Here is a 21,081-nt window from a genome sequence, read left to right as displayed (position 1 = left end):
TCGCAACCTGATCACTTGGGCATACACCATATAAAAACTAGACTAGAACAGAAAAAATGCACACTAGAGAACTTTGTCAAATCTGCTTAAAACAAGGAGATTCTTTTTTTCCGAAATAGGTATCACTATTAAGTTTCATTAATGAAAACGTGGATTACAAGTGCACTTCGGAGAGGAGTGAGTGCCCCTCAAAAAAGAATCAGGAGAAGCACCCGATCCCCAAAATTGGGTGCTTCTGAATGGACCATCATTGATTCCTTTAGCCCACTTCACAATGTTAGAAGAGTTGATTTCCACTTCCAAACTGCCCTCCATCGGGTTCATGAACATGGTCAACTCCCCCGATAGAGTGTGCGGGCCTCGGCTTCCCTAGAATTTGTGAAGCCAATAGGGCCTTCACGGGCAGGAACCATAGAATTTCTCCCATTCAGATAATTGTGTCTCTTGTATAACTGGCCCAATGTCAGGACCTTCAACATCGTACAAACCAGCTCCGAAAGAAGCTCTACGATCTCGCATGGAACAGTGACACTTCTTTCTTATACACATTAGACTCCACAAAGGAGTATGATCATGGGTTCCTCTGCAATGCATGGGAGATGGTCTCTTTCATATGGTATTAGTACGTTGTCACCAAGAGGACCGTGAGGCCCGTGCATTGGGTCTTCTACTCAGATGATTCAACTGGGTTTTTCGTAACCAGTGAGTCCAGTTGAGACTCACCTGTCATGTCCAGAGTTGACAGGGTGCATCTGTTGCCAAAGAACAGTACTTAAAACAGAAGGGAAGATGGTTGACTCAGATCTTGGGGCAGATTGAGCTTGAGCATCTAGCAACATGGATCCTGAGCCCAAGTTTTCGGAACTCTTTGCTCACTTCTCCTCTTCTTTCTTTTCCTCTTTTTGTTATATCATGGGTTTTTTTTTTTTTTCAAATTTCTCTTTCTTAAGTAAAATTATATTGGGTACAGTATAGGTTTATATTGTGTTCTTGATTTAATTTTTTTTTTCTCTAATTACATCAGATTTCAATTTAATTCTCTGTTCCTTGTTCTACCATGAATTCATTTTAGATGTCCTATCATTTTTCTCCAAAGTCGTGTAGATATATATCTGATTTCAAGCCTCTGAGTACTGTTTTGAAGAGGAGGAAAAGAACTCTCCCAACCTAAGTATGTAATTTCTGAAAGTACACAGGAAACTTTGGTGCTGGAGAGAGCTATGAGAAGGTTGATGGGTTTTTCACTGTAATGCTGTTATGATATATTCTACCCATTTTGTATGCCTCGGTGTTTCTTTTCTCCCAAGTGACTCTACCAAACATACTTGGTTCTTGTTAAGCTAAATCTATGGTATAATCCTTCAGGTGGTTCTGTTTCTTTTCTGGAGCTATTAACAACCATATCATTTACAATGGGTCAAGTTTGTTTTTGAAGAAAGATAAATGAATGGTTGGGAAAGCTTAAGAGTCACCATCTTAACTAAGATTGTTCATGGATGATGGTTCCCATTAAATCACAAGTTATTGCTTTGTTTATTCTCATTACATAATCAAAACAAAATGAATAGAAACTTATGTTGTTTGTCTCTCTCGTCTAACAATTCCATACTAAATTTTATCTACGGAAAAGAAGGAAGTGGTCAAATGCAGGAATCAGCATACTCCTTAATAAAACTCCTGTAGACCACATTTTCTCATTAGAAAAAAAATGTACGAGGCAAAATGTCAATATCAACAATACATGCATTTATTCAGATTTATCCAGTAACTAAAACATCTTATGTACATGCTGAGAATCTCACAATTACAAATATAGAAACAAAAGAATGTTACGGGAGTCGATGACTGGAATTACATTGTATGAGCTGCAAACAGAAAATAATCCAAAGAAAACCATGCTTACTCGTGAAAGATAGTGCCTGCAAAAAAATCGCTAACTGATCATCTTCTAATGGAGAAATAGTCCAAAGAAAACCATCATTAGACGTGAATGATAGTACCCGCATTATATATCACTAAGCGAATATCTTCTAATGTATGTGAGGTTTAAATAACCTAGACAATAGCTGAGACAAAAAAGCTTACCCTTTTCTGAAAACTAGTATCAACCAGCAGCACCTTGTTTTGGTGTTTGTTTTGCTATCAACACCAGTTCTTCTGTAGTGGTACCTATGATCTCATTGGCACGCTTCAACCCCACACAAGAAATTCTTCCAAGAGAATCCTGAATCCATAGATTTATGCAAGTGAAGATAATAAGGAATCGATATCCAGTGTCATGAGTTCACAAGCCCGTGGTAAATAATTGGTAACCACTTCATCGATATCCAGTGTCATGAGTTCACAAGCCCATGGTAAATAATTGGTAAATACTTCAAAGAAGTTCTCATTCCAAAGGCTAGCTAATCCTAGATCTGGAAAGAAAAGTTTTTGAAAATTGCAAGATATTTCCAACGGATATGAATTTAGGGATACAAGTTTATCGACTACGGCAATTCAAGATTCACATAGCACGGAATTACCACCGGCACACAATTCTTTTCATTTCCCGAAGGGCCCGTTTGGATACCCCTTGGATTTGGATTTGAAAGTGAATTTGGATTTTTAAATCCAAATTCGGCGTTTGGCAAGCCTTTATGACATCTGGATTTGGATTTCAATGAAATCCACAAGATTTACAAATTCCTCATGTTAGTGTAATTTTTTGGATTTATAAATCCTTTCTGCCAGAGGTTATTTATAAATCTAAATCTAACCCGTAAGGGGCTAAAATGACCAAAAAAGTGTTAAATGACTTAAGTACCCACATGACATTAAAAACTGATCAAAGTACATCGTATTAGGTAAAATGACTAGAAAATCCCTGAGTCAGGCAAAATGACCGAAATACCCCGAGTCGTGCAAAATGACTAAAATACCCTTATGACATAAAAATGATCAAAATAACCTCATACAGGGTAAAATGACTAGAATACCCCAATATCATGAAAAATTACTAAAATGCCCCTAGATCAAGTAAAAATGACCCATGGCTCATAAAAATGACTAAAATGACTAAAAATACCATCATGAGATAAAAATACGCCATATTAGGTAAAATGACTAGAAATACCCCTATACTGGTAAAAATGACAAAATAACCCCGAGTCGTGCAAAATGACTAAAATACCCTTATGACATAAAAATGATCAAAATGACCTCATATAGGGTAAAATGACTAAAATACAACAAGATTATCGAAAATTATCAAAATACCCCTATATCAAGTAAAAATGACCTATGGCTCATGAAAAATGACTAAAATGACTAAAAACACCCTCATGAGTTAAAAATGATAAAAATACGCCATATTAGGTAAAATGACTAGAATACCCCCGGATCATGCAAAATGACCGGAATACACCTATACCGGGTGAAAATTACCAAATACCCTGAGTCATGGAAAATGACTAAACCACCCTTATGACAAAAAATGATCAAAATACCCTCATATAAGGTAAAATGACTAGAATACCTCTGGATCATGGAAAATGGCTGAAATGCCCCTATATCAAGTATTTTAGGGCTTTTTGGTTTTGCTAGATTTCAAATTCAAATCCAAAGAGCATCCAAACAAAAAAATAATAATTTAGATTTGAAATCCACATCTATACGTGGTCATCCAAATGGTATTATTTAAATTTGTGAATTTTAAAATTCTTGATTTCAAATCCATGGATTTTGGAAATCACCTCCAAATCCAAATCCAAGGGGTATCCAAACGGGCCCTAAGTGAGACATTATTGAAAGACTAAGATTCCAAACATCCAGGATTTCAAAACCATTTTGACAGGCCCAGAAGTTTCTACTCACAATTCTTGACGGCTTTGCTTTATGCAAGACCCTTTTATGCCATAACCATTCGATAGTTGTTGTGTGTGTGTGGAGACCAAAACACTTGGTAAGGCACACATGAAAGTTCCTAGGCATGCAGCTAGAGTGGGAGCGTAAGTCAGGAAACTAAAAGCCTGATTCATGTACACATATGACAAGGTGGGAGGAAATGTAGTTCGAGGAAGAAAAATAATGGGGGAAAGAAAAGAAGAAAAAATAGTGAAATCTTTTCAATGGGCTGATTGGGTTGTTCATTTTCCCACTATCCTATTTTTCAAATAAATTTTATTCCTCCAAAGATTATACAATTTGCAATGCTTATAAGCCAAAAGCATAGGCATGAGCAGGGTAGGAGCAGAAACAGAGATGAATACAGGTTAGTTATCAATGGTTCAAAGTGGGAGTCCCTGCAACTAGGAGGATCTAGTTCATAAGGGTCAATCCCTCCAATTTATAGTTTCTAGGACATACATGGATAATATATAAGAGAAAAGGGTTGCTGTGCTCGAGCACAGAAACAGGGGGGTGGGGCCATTGGGGGGGTGATTCTAAGCATTCATTTGGAAGGCCCCATCATGGATGGGGGGCCTACCAAAAATCAGCTTGACAGATACTGTTTGTCCACAAATCTGTCCATTTTTTGACACCCTAAGGTGATCCAATGGAGCTGATTTTTGCCCATGACAGGGCCCATCAAATGAATGCTTTGGATCCCACCCAAAATGTCGCCCCACCCTATTTCTGTGCTCGAACGCAAGAAATGCATGCTCAATATATATATATATATATATATATATATATATATATATATATATATATATATATATATATATATATATATATATATATTGAGCATGCATGTTATATATTGAGCATGCATTTGCTGCGCTCGAGCACAGAAACAGGGTGGGGCCACAATTTGGGTGGGATCCAAAGCATTCATTTGATGGGCCCTTTCATGGGTAGGGTGTCCACCAAAAATCAGCTCCATTGGATCACCTTAGGGTGTCCATTTGTGGGGCCAAAAATGGGCAGATTTGTGGACAAACAGTATCTGTCAATTTTTGGCCCCACCAATGGACACCCATTGGTGATCCAATGGAGCTGATTTTTGGTAGGCCCCCCATCCATGATGGGGCCTTCCAAATGAATGCTTAGAATCACCCCCCCCAATGGCCCCACCCCCCTGTTTCTGTGCTCGAGCGCAGCAACCCTTTTCTCATATACATGTATGTATATATATATATATATATATATATATATATATATATAATTTGATGCTTCCGTCACATTGTGAAATCACGAATCAAATTAATGAAAATTACTTTATGTGATTTATATAAGAAATGGATACCTGCAGATATCAAACATTGGTAGGATACCTAGAACAAAGTGAATAAGATATATCAAGGTAGAAACTCACCCTCTGAACTATGCCTAGCTTCTCTAACTTTTGGACGGCATCATCCACATCAAAATTGCATGTCTCGTTAAATTCCTCTTTAATGAGTTCTTCACATCGATGATCAAGATCCTATAAATATAGAAGCTAACATTCTTCAAACTTCCATCCAAATCAAATTTCAACTTCAGTAACGGATATGATGAAACAATTAAAGATTATATGTTATTTCTTTAAAATTCATACCTGTCTAGTAGCTTTTCCCTTCTTCATCAAAATAAAGAATGAGATGATCACCTCCTTGACCTGCACAATTGAATCGTAAGTAATCAGCACAATTGCCATACATGAAGAGTGTTTAAAAAGTTGCAAACAGTCAAGAAACTCATCAAATTGAGTCAACTTGATCAAGACTGCGATCAAGTTAAGATGGTTGACTTCTTTCTCAAAATTCTAAAAATTGGATGAAGCACCCAAAAATTGCAATCAAGCATCAAAAGCTAAGAAATCATATCATAAGATTTGAAACCAGAAAAAATTAATTGAGTAGTCAACCGCGTATGAAGTCAACATCGATTCAACCTCTCACTGAATCCCAGTCGATTTTTTGAGTTGTTTAAATCTTGTAACTGCTATAAACAGTACCATATAGCAACAAAACTTCCTAGCTTGGGACCTACTTCCTGTTGAATCACATCATTGCACAGGTGAAGAAGTGTGCCCATCCCACTATCCAGTTGTTTGTCATACATTGACTGCATGATTAGGTTCTGGTACCCTGTCATGTTTTGCTGAAACCTACATAGAAATTGAAAAGAACTTAAACATGTTAGCAACAAGGGTTGAAAATTAAAGACTATAGAATAGACGGAAAAAAGCCATCACATCCTTGTGTTAAATGAAATTTGATCCTCCACAGAGAAAGAAGTCACCAAAACGAAAAAGAAGAAATCATATCAAGGCCCAGACAAGTCAATTCGCTTGGCTGTGAAGGAACAAATGTGTGAGATCAGGGGAAAGGAAGAGCACCATTACCAGCTCAGCTACATTGAGCCTACACACTTTCAATAAGAGGACCAAACTTGAGAAGAACCATGGTGATACAAAATAATACAACCAATATGGACCTCCAAAACCACAGGGGACATAACCCGGACCCTGGGCTTTCTGGATCAGCATACAAGGACTTGGCAATCAGAATATGATTCCATGCACATAGTAGGGTTAAATGAATGGTATGAAATCCCACCACCTTGACAAATAATCTCTAAATTATAGATATATTTTGCAAAAGGGAAGTCTGCGTGCTACAAAGTTATTGCACAAAAACTAATGCAGAAAAACTAGCAAATTAAAGGCAAATTCAAAGTTCCATTCGGAACAAGACTTACGTGAAATAGATTTTAGCACAGTAACCAACCAATCCAGAAAGGATAGCTATAACTACCCAAAAATCAGCTTTAGGCCTTTCAAGCGAACTAATAAGGGCGGCCTGAAGAGAAAGTGACAGAGTAAACTTAATTTAAATGAAAATAGAAAAAATATCACATTTATAAAACTTAAGGATATCAAAGACTGACCAGCCCAACGACAGCAGAAACAAGAAATTGAACCCAGTCCATCGGTGTCAAACTGGGATTTTTCTTTTCTGGCTATAAAAGTAACCAATCTGAAGTCAGTTATTAAATAAAATAGAAACTACTTAAAGAAAATTATTCCTTCAACTGAAAGTGCTGCTGAACAACTCACCAGAACTAATTCCATGTCAGCCATAGGGATGTTTCTGAAATGTTTTACATAAATTCCCCGTTCTGTATTGGTATTGGTCCTAGGACTTGCCTTCCTGAAAGTAATCAGCCATCAAGGATAAGAATGGAACATCCTTCCAAAGCCATTCTTTGCCAATCAACATCACATGATTTTATCCTCCATAATAGATGACATATCAAAATGGCCTCAAGGAATATTCAAAACCTCACTGACTGACTTGGAACATGGCCAAATCAACTCAGTTTTGACAAGCTTGGAGTACCGAAACAAAACTATGTTGATTCAAGAATAAACCAGGCCCATTTTTAAAGATGACAAATTTTCTTTTGTAATATGTTGCTTTGAAATTGGAAATCAAAAGTTTGATTTCTGAGCAATGAATGCCCCTATTTCAATTCTGCAACCCCATGCCTGTCAAACTTCTAGTCAAATCAACTAAGCCCATTTTAAAAGAAGACAAATTTTATTTTGTAACACCTCACTTTGAAGTTGGAAATCAAAAGTTTGGTTTACTCTGAATTATTGAACACGGATACCAATGGATGCCCCTATTTTAGTTCTGCATCCCCAGGCTTGTCAAGAACACTAATTAAATAAAAGAGTACCTGTAGACGACAATCATCCTGTTAAAAGTTGGCTCTTGTATCTTAATCTTGTTAATTAGATTTTTCATGCTGCAGGGACAAAGAATATGCAAGTCATCTAGCATCCAATTATAAAATGACCAATTTGACATCTTGAATGCATATTAACATATCATTAGCCATTAATAATCAAATTGCAGTCATCAATCAGAACCTTAATTCCATGTTTTCAAGTCGAATCCGTTCAACAAATACGTCTTCTTCCTCTGGCTGAACAACTATATCATCAGTTTTCTTTGGATCTTTTTCATGTCGTGTGCTTGGCTTTTTGGACAGCATCCTTTGCAGTCTGAATGCATCATACCGCAAAAGCCATTAACTTTTAACTTTAGAAACAGTCTCATATTGTCAAAACATGGATTAATAATTCTCTCACAATACACCATCAACCAAGGATGTTACCTAGTGACTTTGAGGAGCCATTGCCAGATACTTCCAATGATCCTATCCAACTTCTCCATGAAAAAGTAGTCTTCCGTTTTATCAATTCCAATGCCCCGACGAAAAATTATGTACTACTCATGCACACCATGAACCCAGATTAGTCTAAGGTTTCAAAAAATAAAATAAAAATGATAATCAATCATATCCAATTTTTCTATAAAAAATAAACAATTGCATAATCATGAAAAAAATTGTGAAAAGCAATACCTTATCAAAAAATTCTGGGAGGTTTTCATGAGGATGCTCTGCAAAATACCTTGCCAAAAGCTTATTGTCAAGCTACAGCCATCCATAAAAAAGATGAGGTTTAGTAAATGCAAGATTATCATGAAAAAAACTAATGTTAATCACAAAAGTTCTAAAACTGATTATAAGCATAAGGTCGTATAAATGTATCAAATCCAATTTAAACCTTCTTTTCATCTACTGTGATAGGAAGATTTAGGAGATACTGCCCAGCGCGTGCAACTTCAATTTCATCATCAGTCACTATTTTGAAATTGCTCTTCTCCATCATCTGCAAAGAGTAAGAGAAAGAAAATAAAAGATCAAAAATGGATTTTTTCCAAGTAAATAGAATGCTGATCAAAAGATAAAGACGTTATTTCCTATGATAGATTAATAAAGATCAATTGAAGATCTAAACGTTGCATGTCAAGTCCAGGATCACAGCATGATGAGGGCTCTTTTTCTTGGTTTTCCATTTCCAGTTTTTTTCTACATACAATCCACAACTATGAGGATATCTGGCCTATTTTCCAATTAGATAAAGAAAGCATGCGATCAGTTAGCCAACTAGCGTCGCTAACAAGGATAACTTCTCACTTTTGCAATACCCCTATTTGCTTTGAAATAGTATGGTTCAAGATAAATATACACAGGAGACCTATAACTGTTTTATTTCTGAAACAGAAAAAGGAAATATAACCAGGTGCTTTAATGCAATTGGTTGGAAGTTCGTGTTCATTTATACAGTTATGGATTGCAACTTCAGATCTGTTCCATCCTTCGAGGATAAGAATTCTTAGAAATACAACGGATACTACTACAAAGAGGTTGAAAAGAATGCAATGTCCAACTGACCTGAAATAAGTACATCAAGAAATTCTGTTCTAGAACATCAACCTCTTCTGGAGATATATTTTGCTGCTTCAATTTCTGACCTCCATGAACAGGATCGAAGAGAGAGTACAATTGCTACAAATACAAGATTATATTCAAATTCAAATTAATCACTGAGCAAGAAAAAACTTATACTATCATCACGTAAGAACTCAAAATAAAAATTTCCCATAAAGATGACTTTGGACATCACCTACCATCAGATCCTCGAACTGCAGAAGATACCAGGCACGAATTGTATACTCGACTCTCTTGCAGAGCTTCAAGAACTCAGCCCGGTCAGAACCTAGTTCTACATGACAACTTAAAAATGTAAGGACATGTTTCTAGTTCTGTGTCAATTCAAAATGAAGAATATGAAGCAATATCTCCAAACAGAGCCTATAACACTAGTCAATTAAAAAAATGAATGAACGTCTATGAAATCATTTCAAATTCAAGAGAAGCATGCTCAATGCCAACATGATTGAAAGGAAATATGCAGAATACGCAAATAAAATAATAACAATAATAATACTAATCAAATAAAAAAAAGAACATTGTGCCTAAGTCGGTCTAAAAGTCTATAACATCTTCAGAGAGAAGAGAAATGCATGATACCAAATTCAAATGCTAGAGTCATGCTCAAACCAGGAGAGAAATTCAAAATACTACATTCAAAACGAACATGTAAGAAATCATCTCAGTTTCAGAAAATCAAGCTGAGGACCACTGTAATCAATTAGAATCGGCAAAATTGCAAAAGAAAATAAATATAAGCCAATATAAACCTGTTCATGGAGAACAGGTGTTAGATTTTGATTTTCAAAATCTTGTGTTTTTGGTAAAAAAATATTATTTGGAAAATAATTTCAAAGCGTGTTTTTGAAAAGAAAAACTTCTTTTCGGAAAAACTTACTTTTTTACACGAGAGTACAGAAGTGGTGAGAAAAATAGTCCCACATGGGAAGTGGAGAAAGAAAGAGATGAGCTTATATAGCCTTACACACATCTCTTCTTTGTTTCATTGCACATTGGGTCTTAGCCAAGGGTGGAACCACGGGACAGTGCAAAGCACCGTCCGCTCACGCGCGCGGCGTAGGCAATGGGTGTTAGGGTGCTAGTGGCGCTTTTTTAGGTGCGCTTTGCACTTCGCAAGGAGCAATTGCAGCACTATAATTTTTTCAGATTCGATCTCGACCATCCAATCAGAGTTGGTGTGGTCGGTCGAGCTGACTGACCGAATGGTTCAATCGGGTTTGGTCGTGGGTGGTCGGTCGGGCTGGCTGACCGAATGGTTCAGTCGGGTTGGGCCATGGGTTCGGTCCAGAGTGCTCCAACAACTAGTTCTCGAGCGAGTGCGATCCGAACCGTCGGATCCAGGGGTAACAGCTAGTTCTCCAACAGCTAGTGGATGAGGACTGTTGGGTTGTGTCCCACTGTCCCAACAGTCAATAGCCCAAAGGGTTCAATCCGCACCGTGGATGGTTGATCTAGCGGTTACGGGGTTGGAGAGAGGTTTTACTCAAGCTAACAGTCACTCCAGGATCGATCTTGATCGTAGAATAGCGGATGGGCGCGTTCTAACGGCCAGAATCAAACTCACTCACTCTGAATAGATATGTTGTAAAGGTATAATACAAACAGAATAGACACCAGAGACTAAAAACAGCAGAAAGCACCCATTCAACACAGAATTCGAAAATTGCTTTGTCAAACCCAAATCTTCAGATTCCAGAAGCATTTCTCACTCTCTTGAATCCCCTACAACATTATTTTCTACTGTCTTTTTTGAAACTTCGTCAAGTGTACTGTTATTTTGCAAAAACATACACTTGGGTCTCACATACTAGACAAACTCGAAGGTGATCCGGGTTTGGTACCGTTTTGTGCAGAACATCACCAAGCACTTGGTTGAGAACCAGGCTTCGTTGTATCTTGGAGGCGAGTTCAAGGTTCCCTTCACACACTACTGGTGGGGGCAAATATCGTCTTAAGGAAAGCATTTGCATGCTTTTCACTATACTACATCCACCATTACTTTTTCTCCAACAAAAAGAACTCAAAACATTAGATTCCAACGCTAGAAATCTTGCTCATTCAACAAGAAAAATGAAAAAAAAATGTGGTCGAAACCCATATCAATATAAGAATGCAGAAGAGTAGGAAACCATTTTGATTTCGACAAAGTCACGCTCTAAGACCAAAGTGTTTGAAAAGGAAAATGCAAAACTGCAAAAATCAAATAACCCCATGGAAGTGAGTAAACCCAAACATGATCATGGAGAATAAAATTAAGATTTGGACGCCACTAAAATACGTCCTTATTCGGAAACAAGATTATTTTATTTTTATACTTTTTGTAAATGGGACTTTAAGGTCTCTTTGGAAGCCATTAACTATTTCATTTTTAAAACTATTCTAACACTTATTTGTAAATAGTCATAATTAACTTCAAAACCATTTGCATATAAGATTATATGCAAATAACTTTTTGAGGTATCCAAAGAGGCCTATGTTGCATTAGAACGGATACGAGTGTCAGAACCCGACACGGGTATCGAGTGTCGGATTCGGCAAACCTCAAAAGGAACGATTCATGGATTTGCCAAAATATTTTAATCAATTCTCAAATTTTATTTATTTTTACATAATAATATGGTTATAACAAGTACTATATGGATTACTCACGCCTTGAACTCTTTATTTGTCCTTGCCTTGCTTGTGATTATGCTATTATCCTTTACTTTTCCTTCTTTTTTTTCATCTTTGCTTTCATTGTAATTGACCATCTCGCTCTTTCTCTTTCAATGAATTCTTAACAGTTAAAAAAAAAAAAGTAATATATCGAATATTTTAATAGGTTAAGTAGATATGATATTTTATTTCCATTTAAGAAACTTATTATTATGATGGGCAAAACTCAAAAAATATGGTAATTGTAAAGTTGTAGTAGTAGTGTTCAGAAACAACAGATAACTCAGAGAATCTTGAACTATTGGAATCCGAGACGTGTCCGACACGGATTCTTCGCCCATTTGGAAGAATCCATATAACAGTGAAAGATGCCCTTACACTATCAAATTCAAATTCTAGAGAATTGACCAATTCAAAATTGCAACCTGGTAAGAAACATTTCGAATTCAAGAAAGCCATGAATAGGCTTGTTGAGAGGAGAAGAGATTAGAGAGAAAAGGAAGAAGTCACGTTTTCTCCCCCTTACTTTAGTATTTATATATAAAGAGAACATACAAAGACCACTATGCCCTTAGGCTATGCAATACACCTTCTAACACTCCCCCTCAAGCTGGAATGTATATATTGTACATTCCAAGCTTGTTACATATGTCACTCAATTTTGTATAGCTTAAGGGCTTTGTGAACACATCTGCTAACTGATCAGCAGATCTCGTGAAAGAAACATGAATCTCGCCTCTTTGTATCCTTTGGCGAATGAAGTGGCAATCAACCTCTATATGCTTGGTTCTCTCATGAAAGACCGGATTGGTAGCTATATGAATTGCAGCTTGATTGTCACAATACAGCTGAGCTGGAGCAGATGAAGAGAAACCAATCTCTGAAAGGAGAAAACGTAACCAAATAAGCTCCCCGCTGGTATGAGACATAGCACGGTACTCTGATTCGGCACTCAACTTGAAGACTATGTCCTGCTTCTTACTTTTCCACGACACTAGATTGCCACCAACAAAGGTGCAATATCCAGTGGTAGATCTCCTATCTGCTGGAGATCCTGCCCAGTCTGCATCACAGAAGCCTTCTACCCGGGTATGACCATGCTTCTTGAATACGAGTCTTTTCCCTGGTGCTTCTTTCAAGTAGCGAAGAATCTGAATCACTGCTGCCCAGTGAGAAGTACGGGGTGAGCTCATATGTTGGCTGACTGAGCCAACAGCAAATGATATATCTGGACGAGTGACTGTAAGATATATGAGCTTACCCACCAGCCTCCTATATCTGCCAGGGTCATCTAATAAATCTCCTTCTTCTGGAAGAAGTTTCCCATTTGGGTCCATGGGAGCAGACGCAGGTTTCACTCCAAGGTGACCTGTCTCCTCAAGAAGATCTAGTACATATTTCCTCTGTGAGAGGGAGAGACCTCTAGTAGAATATGCAACCTCAATGCCAAGAAAGTATCTGAGACGACCCAAATCTTTGGTTGAAAACTCGTTCTGCAAGAAGGTTTTCAACCTGCGTATCCCCTCTGAATCACTGCCTGTAATGATGATGTCATCGACATATACTATCATAGCACACAACCAGTAGTGGAATGAGAACTGAAGACGGAGTGATCAACTGCACATTGCTTCATGCCATAGTGCATGATAGCATCACTGAATCGTCCAAACCAGGCTCTAGGAGACTGCTTGAGACCGTATATAGACTTCCGCAACCGACATACTGAGGAGGACATCGCCCCCTGAGCAACATACCCAGGAGGTTGCTCCATATACACCTCCTCAGTAAGCTCACCATGTAAAAAGGCATTCTTGACATTTAACTGATGCTGAGGCCAGTCATGTGTAACTGCAAGAGATAGAAGAACACGAACAGACGGAATCTTAGCGACCGGCGAAAAAGTCTCTAAATAATCAACACCAAAGGTCTGAGTATAGCCTTTTGCCACCAACCGCGCCTTAAGGCGCTCAATAGTACCGTCAGGTAAGTGTTTGACGGCATAAACCCAGCGACAACCAACTGGTCGAGCCCCAGGAGGAAGAGGAACTAACTCCCATGTCTTATTGGCCTGGAGGGCCTCCATCTCAAGATCCATGGCCGCACGTCATCCCGAATGATCAAGTGCAGCTGGTAAAGACTGTGGCAAAGAAACAGAGGACAAAGAGGAAACAAAACTCCGAAACATCGGGGTGAGAGAATCATATGAAATAACAAAGGAAATAGGGTGAGCAGTACTGTGAGAACGAGTACGAGAAGCAATGGGAGAATCTGAAGAAAGAGTAGGAGAGAGAGGTACCTGAGAAGTGGGGGTGTGATCTCAGGCTGCAAGGACGATGGCGCAGGCAGAGGAGGATGAGCTGTAGATCTCGGCCGACGAGGATATATCTGCGGAGGAGCGGGAGGAGGAGCCTCAGTAGCCTCAGGAGCCTGTAGTGAAGAGGAGGGATCACCAACAGGAATAGTCTCATGAACTAATACAGGAGGGGATAGGAGAGGAGCCGGAAGGGTGGGGAGGGGAAGAGGAAGGTCCGAGTCAGGAACTGTGGAAGGAGTCTCATGAGAAGATACAAAGTAAGACTCAGACTCGAAGAATGTGACATCGGCAGACACAAAAGACCGACACAGGCGAGGACTGTAACAGTGATAACCTTTCTGGGTACGGGAGTACCCAAGAAAGAGGCATCGTTCAGCCCGAGGGTCCAGCTTATCAAAGCCAGGACCAAGGTGGTGAACAAAACACACACACCCAAAGACCCTAGGGGTGATAGGAAAGGGGTCATGACCAGGGTATAACACATCAAAGGGGGAAGAGCCACCAAGAACCGAGGATGGAAGCCGGTTGGCAAGGTGGCATGCAGTAAGAACAGCATCACCCCAATAGCTCTTGGGAACTCGCATCTGAATAAGAAGAGAGCGAGCCCCATCAAGTAAAGAGCGCATCTTCCTTTCAGCCACACCATTCTACTGAGAGGTGTGAGCACAGGAAGACTGGTGAATACCCCGACTGGAAAGAAAATCCTGGAACCCATGGGTAGTAGAGAAATATTCTCTAGCATTATCTGTGCGCAAGCATTTGAGGGTACAATCAAACTGATTTGTAACCTCATAATGAAAAATACGAAAAGCAGAGAAAACCTCAGAACGATCATGAAGCAAATACAGCCAAGTCATGCGAGAATAGACATCAATGAAAACAACAAAAGATCTATATCTAAAAATAGAAGTTCTCAGGGGACCCCATACATCAGAGTGCACTAAAGCAAAAGGGTGCGATGCCCGACTAACAAGCCTAGAGGGAAAAGACACATGGTGGTGTTTTCCAAGTTCACAGGCCTCGCACTGAAAAGACTGAATAGGAACAGAAACTATAGAGGTGCGCCGTAAGCGCTCAATGCATGGATGACCAAGGCGGCAGTGCCACTGGTAGGCGTCGACAGAACTGTGTAAAATGGTACGGGGGGGACCTCCATCCAGACGATACAACCCATCTACCTCATGTCCTTTACCAATCGTCCTCCCAGTCGCAAGATCCTGTAATAAGCAATAAGATGGATAAAATGAGACATAGCAGTTAAGATATTTAGTGAGCTGACTGACTGAAAGTACGTTAAAGGGAGAGTTGGGAACACAAAGCACAGAGGAGAGGGTAAGACCAGGGTAGGGAGAGGTACTCCCTGTACCAGAAATGGGAGTAGTATGGCCATCAGTGAGGGTCATAGACTGAGAGGAAAGAGCGTGAAAAGACCTGAGTAATGATAGAGTACCTGTCACATGGTTCGAGGCTCCCAAATCAATGATCCAAGAGCTCGAGCTACTGAGAAGAGAGGCAGGAGTGCTACCTGGCTGTGCAAAGCCAGCACTGGGAGGATGGGCGGCCAAGCGTAGGCGCTGGAGCTCATCATAGTCGGCCTGAGTGAAAGACGGTACAGCTGGGCTGGAGCCGAAGGAAGATGCTCGAGGATCAGAGTCTTCCAGAGTAGAAAGGTGCGCTGATCGCCCGAATAGAGATGGCGGCGGGGGACGACGCTCAGGATGTAGCACATAACAGGTCTCATCACGGTGGCCCTCGCGCCGGCAATGTGTACAATATGGACGATGTCGGCCACCATATCCCCTGCCACTAGAGAAATCCGTACCCAAGGTACGTCCGCCACGGCTAGAGTCACGGCCACGGCCTCGGCCAAACATCCCACCACCACGGGCAGGACGATCTCCTACTGCATATGCCGTGGTAGCATGACCATCAAAAACAGCAGGAGTAAGAGAGGCTCCACCTAGACACTGTTGTGCCCGCTGATAGACCTCCTCGAGGGAAGGCATAGTGCCAGAACCATAAATCTGCTGGCGAAAAAACATAAACTCGGGGCCCAAGGTCTCGAGAAACTGAACAACTCGAAGCTGATCCCGCTGCCGAGTGGCGACGGCTAAGTCTGTCGTCAAGGGTATAAAAATATCGAGCTGCTAACAGTGAGAGACGAACTGACCATAGTATGTAGAAAGAGGGGTGTCACCACGCTGAAGATGCATCCACTCAGAATATGTGGCACTAATACGGGAGAGGTTACCGACGCCTGAAAACATAACCGCAGTATGATCCCAAATCCTCTTTGCAGTCGGAAGCTGCATCATAGTCCCTGAAATCTGTGGGATCATACTCTGCCAGAGTAAACTACGGATATGTGCATCATCCGTTTCCCACTACTCATAAGTGGGATCCAAAACCGCAGGAGGGTCACAACGTATGGTGTAGACCTTCCTTTTGGCAATGAGATAAACCAAGGTTGCCAAGGCGGGAATCGAAAGCGGGATTCGATTCGGGATTCGAAAGCGGGAATCGAAGGCTCCTGGGATGGTGGGAAGCTGGAATCGTGGGTTTGCCAGAGAGTCGACGGGGATTCGCCGGGAATCGTCGGGGATTCGCCGGGGAATCGTCGGGGATTCGCCGGGGAATCGCTAAGAGTCGTGGGGGAGTTGGGATTCGCTGGGGATTCGCAGGGAATCGCCTGGGAATCGGGGTTCCTATAAAGTGGGAATCGGGGTTCCCAAGAATCGGGGATTCGAATCGAATCACAATTTGGATTCGCGATTCGGGGATTCGCGAATCCCCAACTCTGGGTACGAATCCTGCTTCCTTGAGATAAACTTCCACCTCCACTTTCCAATTCATATAATTGGAACCATCAAGCTTGACCGTGGTCATCGGGAGGAAGGAGGCATCACCCGATGAAGTGGAAATAGGGGTGGAATAAGAAGATGTTTGCCCGAGAGAGGGATTGTCTACAATAGGAGGATCCATAGAAGGAACGAAGGCGAACTAGACAACACACGACGTCAAAGTAAGGGACAAGAGAAATAAGAAGGCCTCTAGGGCATAAAGATACCACTATGTGTGGTGAGAGAATGTGGCGCGACTCCGACGGATGAGAGGAGAAAAAAAAGACATAATAGGGCATCTAGGCAGAAATGGAGAAGATGAAAGGTCGGAGTCGCGGAGCGAAGAAGAAAAAGAGGGGCGAAAGAAATTTAGACCGTAGAGAGAAAGAGGGTTAGAGATTTAAGGTTTCACGAGGGATAGGAAATGGGATTAGTAGGGAAAAATTAAGGTTTTAATGAGGGAAAGAAAGGGAAGGGTGAAAATGGGAAGAAAGAGAGAGAGATTGGGGTGGAAGAGAGAGAGAGAGCGAGGGAGGAGGAGCCAGAGGCTGCGTATGTGAGAGAGAAGAAGAAGAGGCTGTCGCGTCAGCAACTTAAGAATCGATCGAATCGTCTGCAAGTTGCAGCGTGAGAGACTGAGGGAGAAGAAGAAGAGACTTTGTGTGAGAGACTGAGAAAGAGTCGACGTCGATCAAATCGTCTGCAAGTAACTTGCAGCGTTTGCTGAGAAGAAAACCCTAAAAACTAAAAACTCAAAGCCTGGAGCGTGAAAGTAAGGCGGAAAAAGAAAAAAAAATTGGGCTGATAGGTAGGAGCGTGATGGAGGGGGGGAGGAGAGAAGAAGGAGAAGGGGAGCTTCTCCAATGGTCCCTAGGGCACAAAAACCCTTAGGGCTCTGATACCATGTTGAGAGGAGAAGAGATTAGAGAGAAAAGGAAGAAGTCACGTTTTCTCCCCCTTACTTAAGTATTTATATATAAAGAGAACATACAAAGACCACTCTGCCCATAGGCTATGCAATACACCTTCTAACAAGGCTATTCAGAAATTTCGAATTCAAGAAAATCATGAATAGCAAACCCATGTACCATAAAATTGCAACCGGATAAGAAACATTTCGAATTCAAGAAAATCATGAATATTAACAGAAATTTAGGGAGAATGGATCCAAAAACTCACATGGCATAATACCAAACATAACCCATAACCAAAAATCAACTGAAAAGCCTTAAAATGCAACAACCCTGTTCAAACTCAAGAAGAGAATCAAAACATCAATAAGATGGAAAACAAAGAATCAGTAAAGGGAAACTGAAATGACCCATTACCATTTCAACAAAATCAAGAACACCCGCATGAAAAGAAGCACCCGACCCAAATAGAAGAAAAGGAAAAAAAAAAAAGAATACTAATAAAAGCTGTATACCAATGAGATTAGTTAGCTGCATGATAAGTCTAGGTTTCAAAACAGAAACCACAGACTCCCGCTCTAAGCAAATAACTTCTTTGCTCTTCTTATTCATCCTCTTATTATCCATTTTGATGCACAGCATACAAATGAAAGAAGAGTAAGATATAAATAGGGGTTTCAAAAGTTCAAATTGCAGGTATGAAATGAAGGTATTTCTTTGGAATGCATTGATTTCATGCTTAGGAAACAAGTCATGATAAGAGCAAAATTCCTTATTCTTTTCCTGTTTGTAACGCCAAATTTGAGAAGAAAAGAACAATTATTATCTCTTAAATTTATTAATTCAATGAGAGTAAATATCTAATATCTAACCCAGAAAAGAACAATCATTATCTCTTAATTTTATTAATTCAATGAGAGTAAATATCTAATATCTAACCCAAGTCCCTTCTACAACTTTTCACACAAAAACAGTGGCCTTTTTTAGCTCGCGGGACTTTTCAAATTCTGGTTCGCCCCAACGTTCACAACCATAAATGGGCCATATTTCAGATGGGGACCCACATATTTCGATGATCTAAACCGTGTGTATTTTGGTCTCCGGCTAGATAGGTCGTGCCCTAAAAATCTTATGATCTACTGTAAAATGGATAGTTCAGAAAGTTGAAAAATGATTGAAGAGAAATGAATGGTTTAGATCATCCAAATAGGTGGGCCCCATCAAACAAAAGAAATGTTATATTCATCCTGTTTTCTTCCCTGGGCCACCCCCTTCTATTGTAGAAAGAACAGTCATAAATTCACAATAAACGTAAAGGGGTGGCACCGGGAAGAAAAGGGGGCAAATATATCACTTCCCATGTCTAAAAAGTGGATAAAAGTTATTTCTAAACAGGATGTTGATCAACGGTAAGGATCGTTCAATCAGTGTAATTTCATATCTGAGGGGAAAATATTTAAATATCCTCGAAGCCCTTCCCTTGCCTTGGATGGTTAAGATCGTCCGTTCCATGTGTCATTTTGTGATATGATAGGCGATGGTGGAGCCCATTGGATGAACAATCTTGATCAACTTAGCACAAGGTCCTCCGCTTAATACTAACTTTTGATCTACTGGGGCCCCACATGAACCAACCATAGCCGTAAAATTATGGCAATAAGAAATCTTAATCACTTCCAAATGTATCATCAAAAACAAATCATGAAGCAATAATCCAAAGCCATCTGATCGTCACAATTCTCAGGTTGTGGCACAACCATATGATGACCCATCAAATCGGAGCGTCCCGATCAGCAGCTTGCAAAAGAGATCTATGGTGGAGATTGGTGGTGGGGACAGCAATCCACGGTTCATTTTATGGCTCCCACAAGCCATTGTAACATTTCCTAAAAACCATGTCATTTCATTAATTTAATGGAGTCCGGCTAGACCCACACTCCGAATCAAACCTAACAACCATCGGCTTTTGGGTCCCACATGGAGACATGCATGTGTAATCAAGACCGTCGATCTTGTAGATCATCATGAGGCGGCCGACATGGTCCTGGTTCCAGACAGAACGGATGTCCCACCCGTATGATTTAAGACTAAAAAAAATCATTGGGTTAGAGTTTTTTTTATGGTCTTCTAATCAAGGTGGTCTCAATAGAAATGGGCAGATCATCTAATCAAGGTGGTCTCAACAGAAATGGACTGGACATCTGACCACTAGTTGGATCAACGGACCTGATCATGCCCACGTGCAAACAAGTGGGCCCAAAAAGTGGCCATTAGGAAAGATCCTAACAACCACATCTTTTTTTTAGAGTTTTTCTTTATTACTGAAATTTATAAAGTAAGTGACAAAACAAAGAGCTTATCCACTAATCATTTTTTAATTTCATCTAATCAATGCCATAGAAGACAAAAACATAGAAAGGCCATGAATATGGTCGGGCATAAAATCATGAATATGATCGGGGGCACATAAAAACAAGCAAATAAGATATAGAGTCAAAGAAAGATAAGAAACAACATATCACGGGGGGAATAAAATCAAATATCTCCTGAGACGCGACGCCTGATTAACCTACCACACGATCTCCAATCTCCTCTACCCAATCCACGAATCTTCATAAAGACGACCTGCTCACATCTACCCATCTAATCGTATTGAGAGAATCACCCTCAACTATTAATCTATCCAACATACTCTCTTCAGTGGTCATTTAGCTAGAGCAACTGGTTGAAAGTATAAAATAATAAATAACACCTTCTCCAACAGCTTAAGCTTTTGGAGTAACTGGTTGTTTCATATAGTAGCAGAGCAAAAGGTTGTGAGTTCAAACCTCCTTATGCAATGGCCAATCCAAAAAAAAGTGGGGTCACATGTGCCGCATGTAGGCCAACCGAAAGAAAGATGGGCTACACATGAGGGGGAGTGTTTAAATATAAAGGGCGGCCCAATGCACGAGGCTCCCGCCATTGCAGGGTTTGGGGAGGGCTAGATGTACGCAATCTTACCCCTGCTTTGTAGAGGTTTGTGGCGGCCCGGTGCACAAGGCTCCCGCCATTGTAGGGTCTGGGGAGTGTTAAGTATAAAATA

At 40.1% G+C, this 21,081-nt stretch overlaps 1 protein-coding gene across 1 annotated transcript; it reads right to left on the bottom strand.

Annotated features, from left to right (window-relative positions):
• Nucleotides 1-1,723: 1,723 nt before the first annotated feature.
• On the bottom strand, nt 1,724-18,868 carry LOC143847393 (uncharacterized). Its single transcript, XM_077356206.1, has 16 exons — nt 18,512-18,868; nt 9,453-9,547; nt 9,217-9,330; nt 8,546-8,650; nt 8,341-8,412; nt 8,092-8,204; nt 7,844-7,978; nt 7,651-7,719; nt 7,025-7,118; nt 6,856-6,927; nt 6,667-6,767; nt 5,956-6,073; nt 5,522-5,581; nt 5,297-5,407; nt 2,086-2,224; nt 1,724-1,919 (listed from the first exon to the last, which is right to left on the bottom strand). The coding sequence occupies exons 1-15, from the start codon at nt 18,636-18,638 to the stop codon at nt 2,105-2,107; spliced, it is 1,506 nt and encodes a 501-aa protein (XP_077212321.1). The 5' UTR covers nt 18,639-18,868; the 3' UTR covers nt 1,724-1,919; nt 2,086-2,104.
• Nucleotides 18,869-21,081: the final 2,213 nt, after the last annotated feature.

The sequence above is a fragment of the Tasmannia lanceolata genome, unplaced genomic scaffold (genome assembly GCF_043159265.1).
Source record: "Tasmannia lanceolata isolate RefF3 unplaced genomic scaffold, GAP_Taslan_0.1 ptg000015l, whole genome shotgun sequence".
Lineage (NCBI taxonomy): Eukaryota > Viridiplantae > Streptophyta > Magnoliopsida > Canellales > Winteraceae > Tasmannia > Tasmannia lanceolata.
Note: the sequence above shows the minus strand (reverse complement) of the source record. Positions and strands in the feature narration are given on the sequence as shown.

Excerpts from the sequence above, each read along its gene's own strand:
- LOC143847393 (XM_077356206.1), bottom strand. The coding sequence starts at position 18,638 with ATGCTGTGCATCAAAATGGATAATAAGAGGATGAATAAGAAGAGCAAA. Across the intron at positions 8,651-9,216 it reads TCTTGATGTACTTATTTCAG|ATGATGGAGAAGAGCAATTT; the intron begins GTCAGTTGGACA and ends TACTCTTTGCAG. Across the intron at positions 6,928-7,024 it reads CTGACATGGAATTAGTTCTG|CCAGAAAAGAAAAATCCCAG; the intron begins GTGAGTTGTTCA and ends TTACTTTTATAG.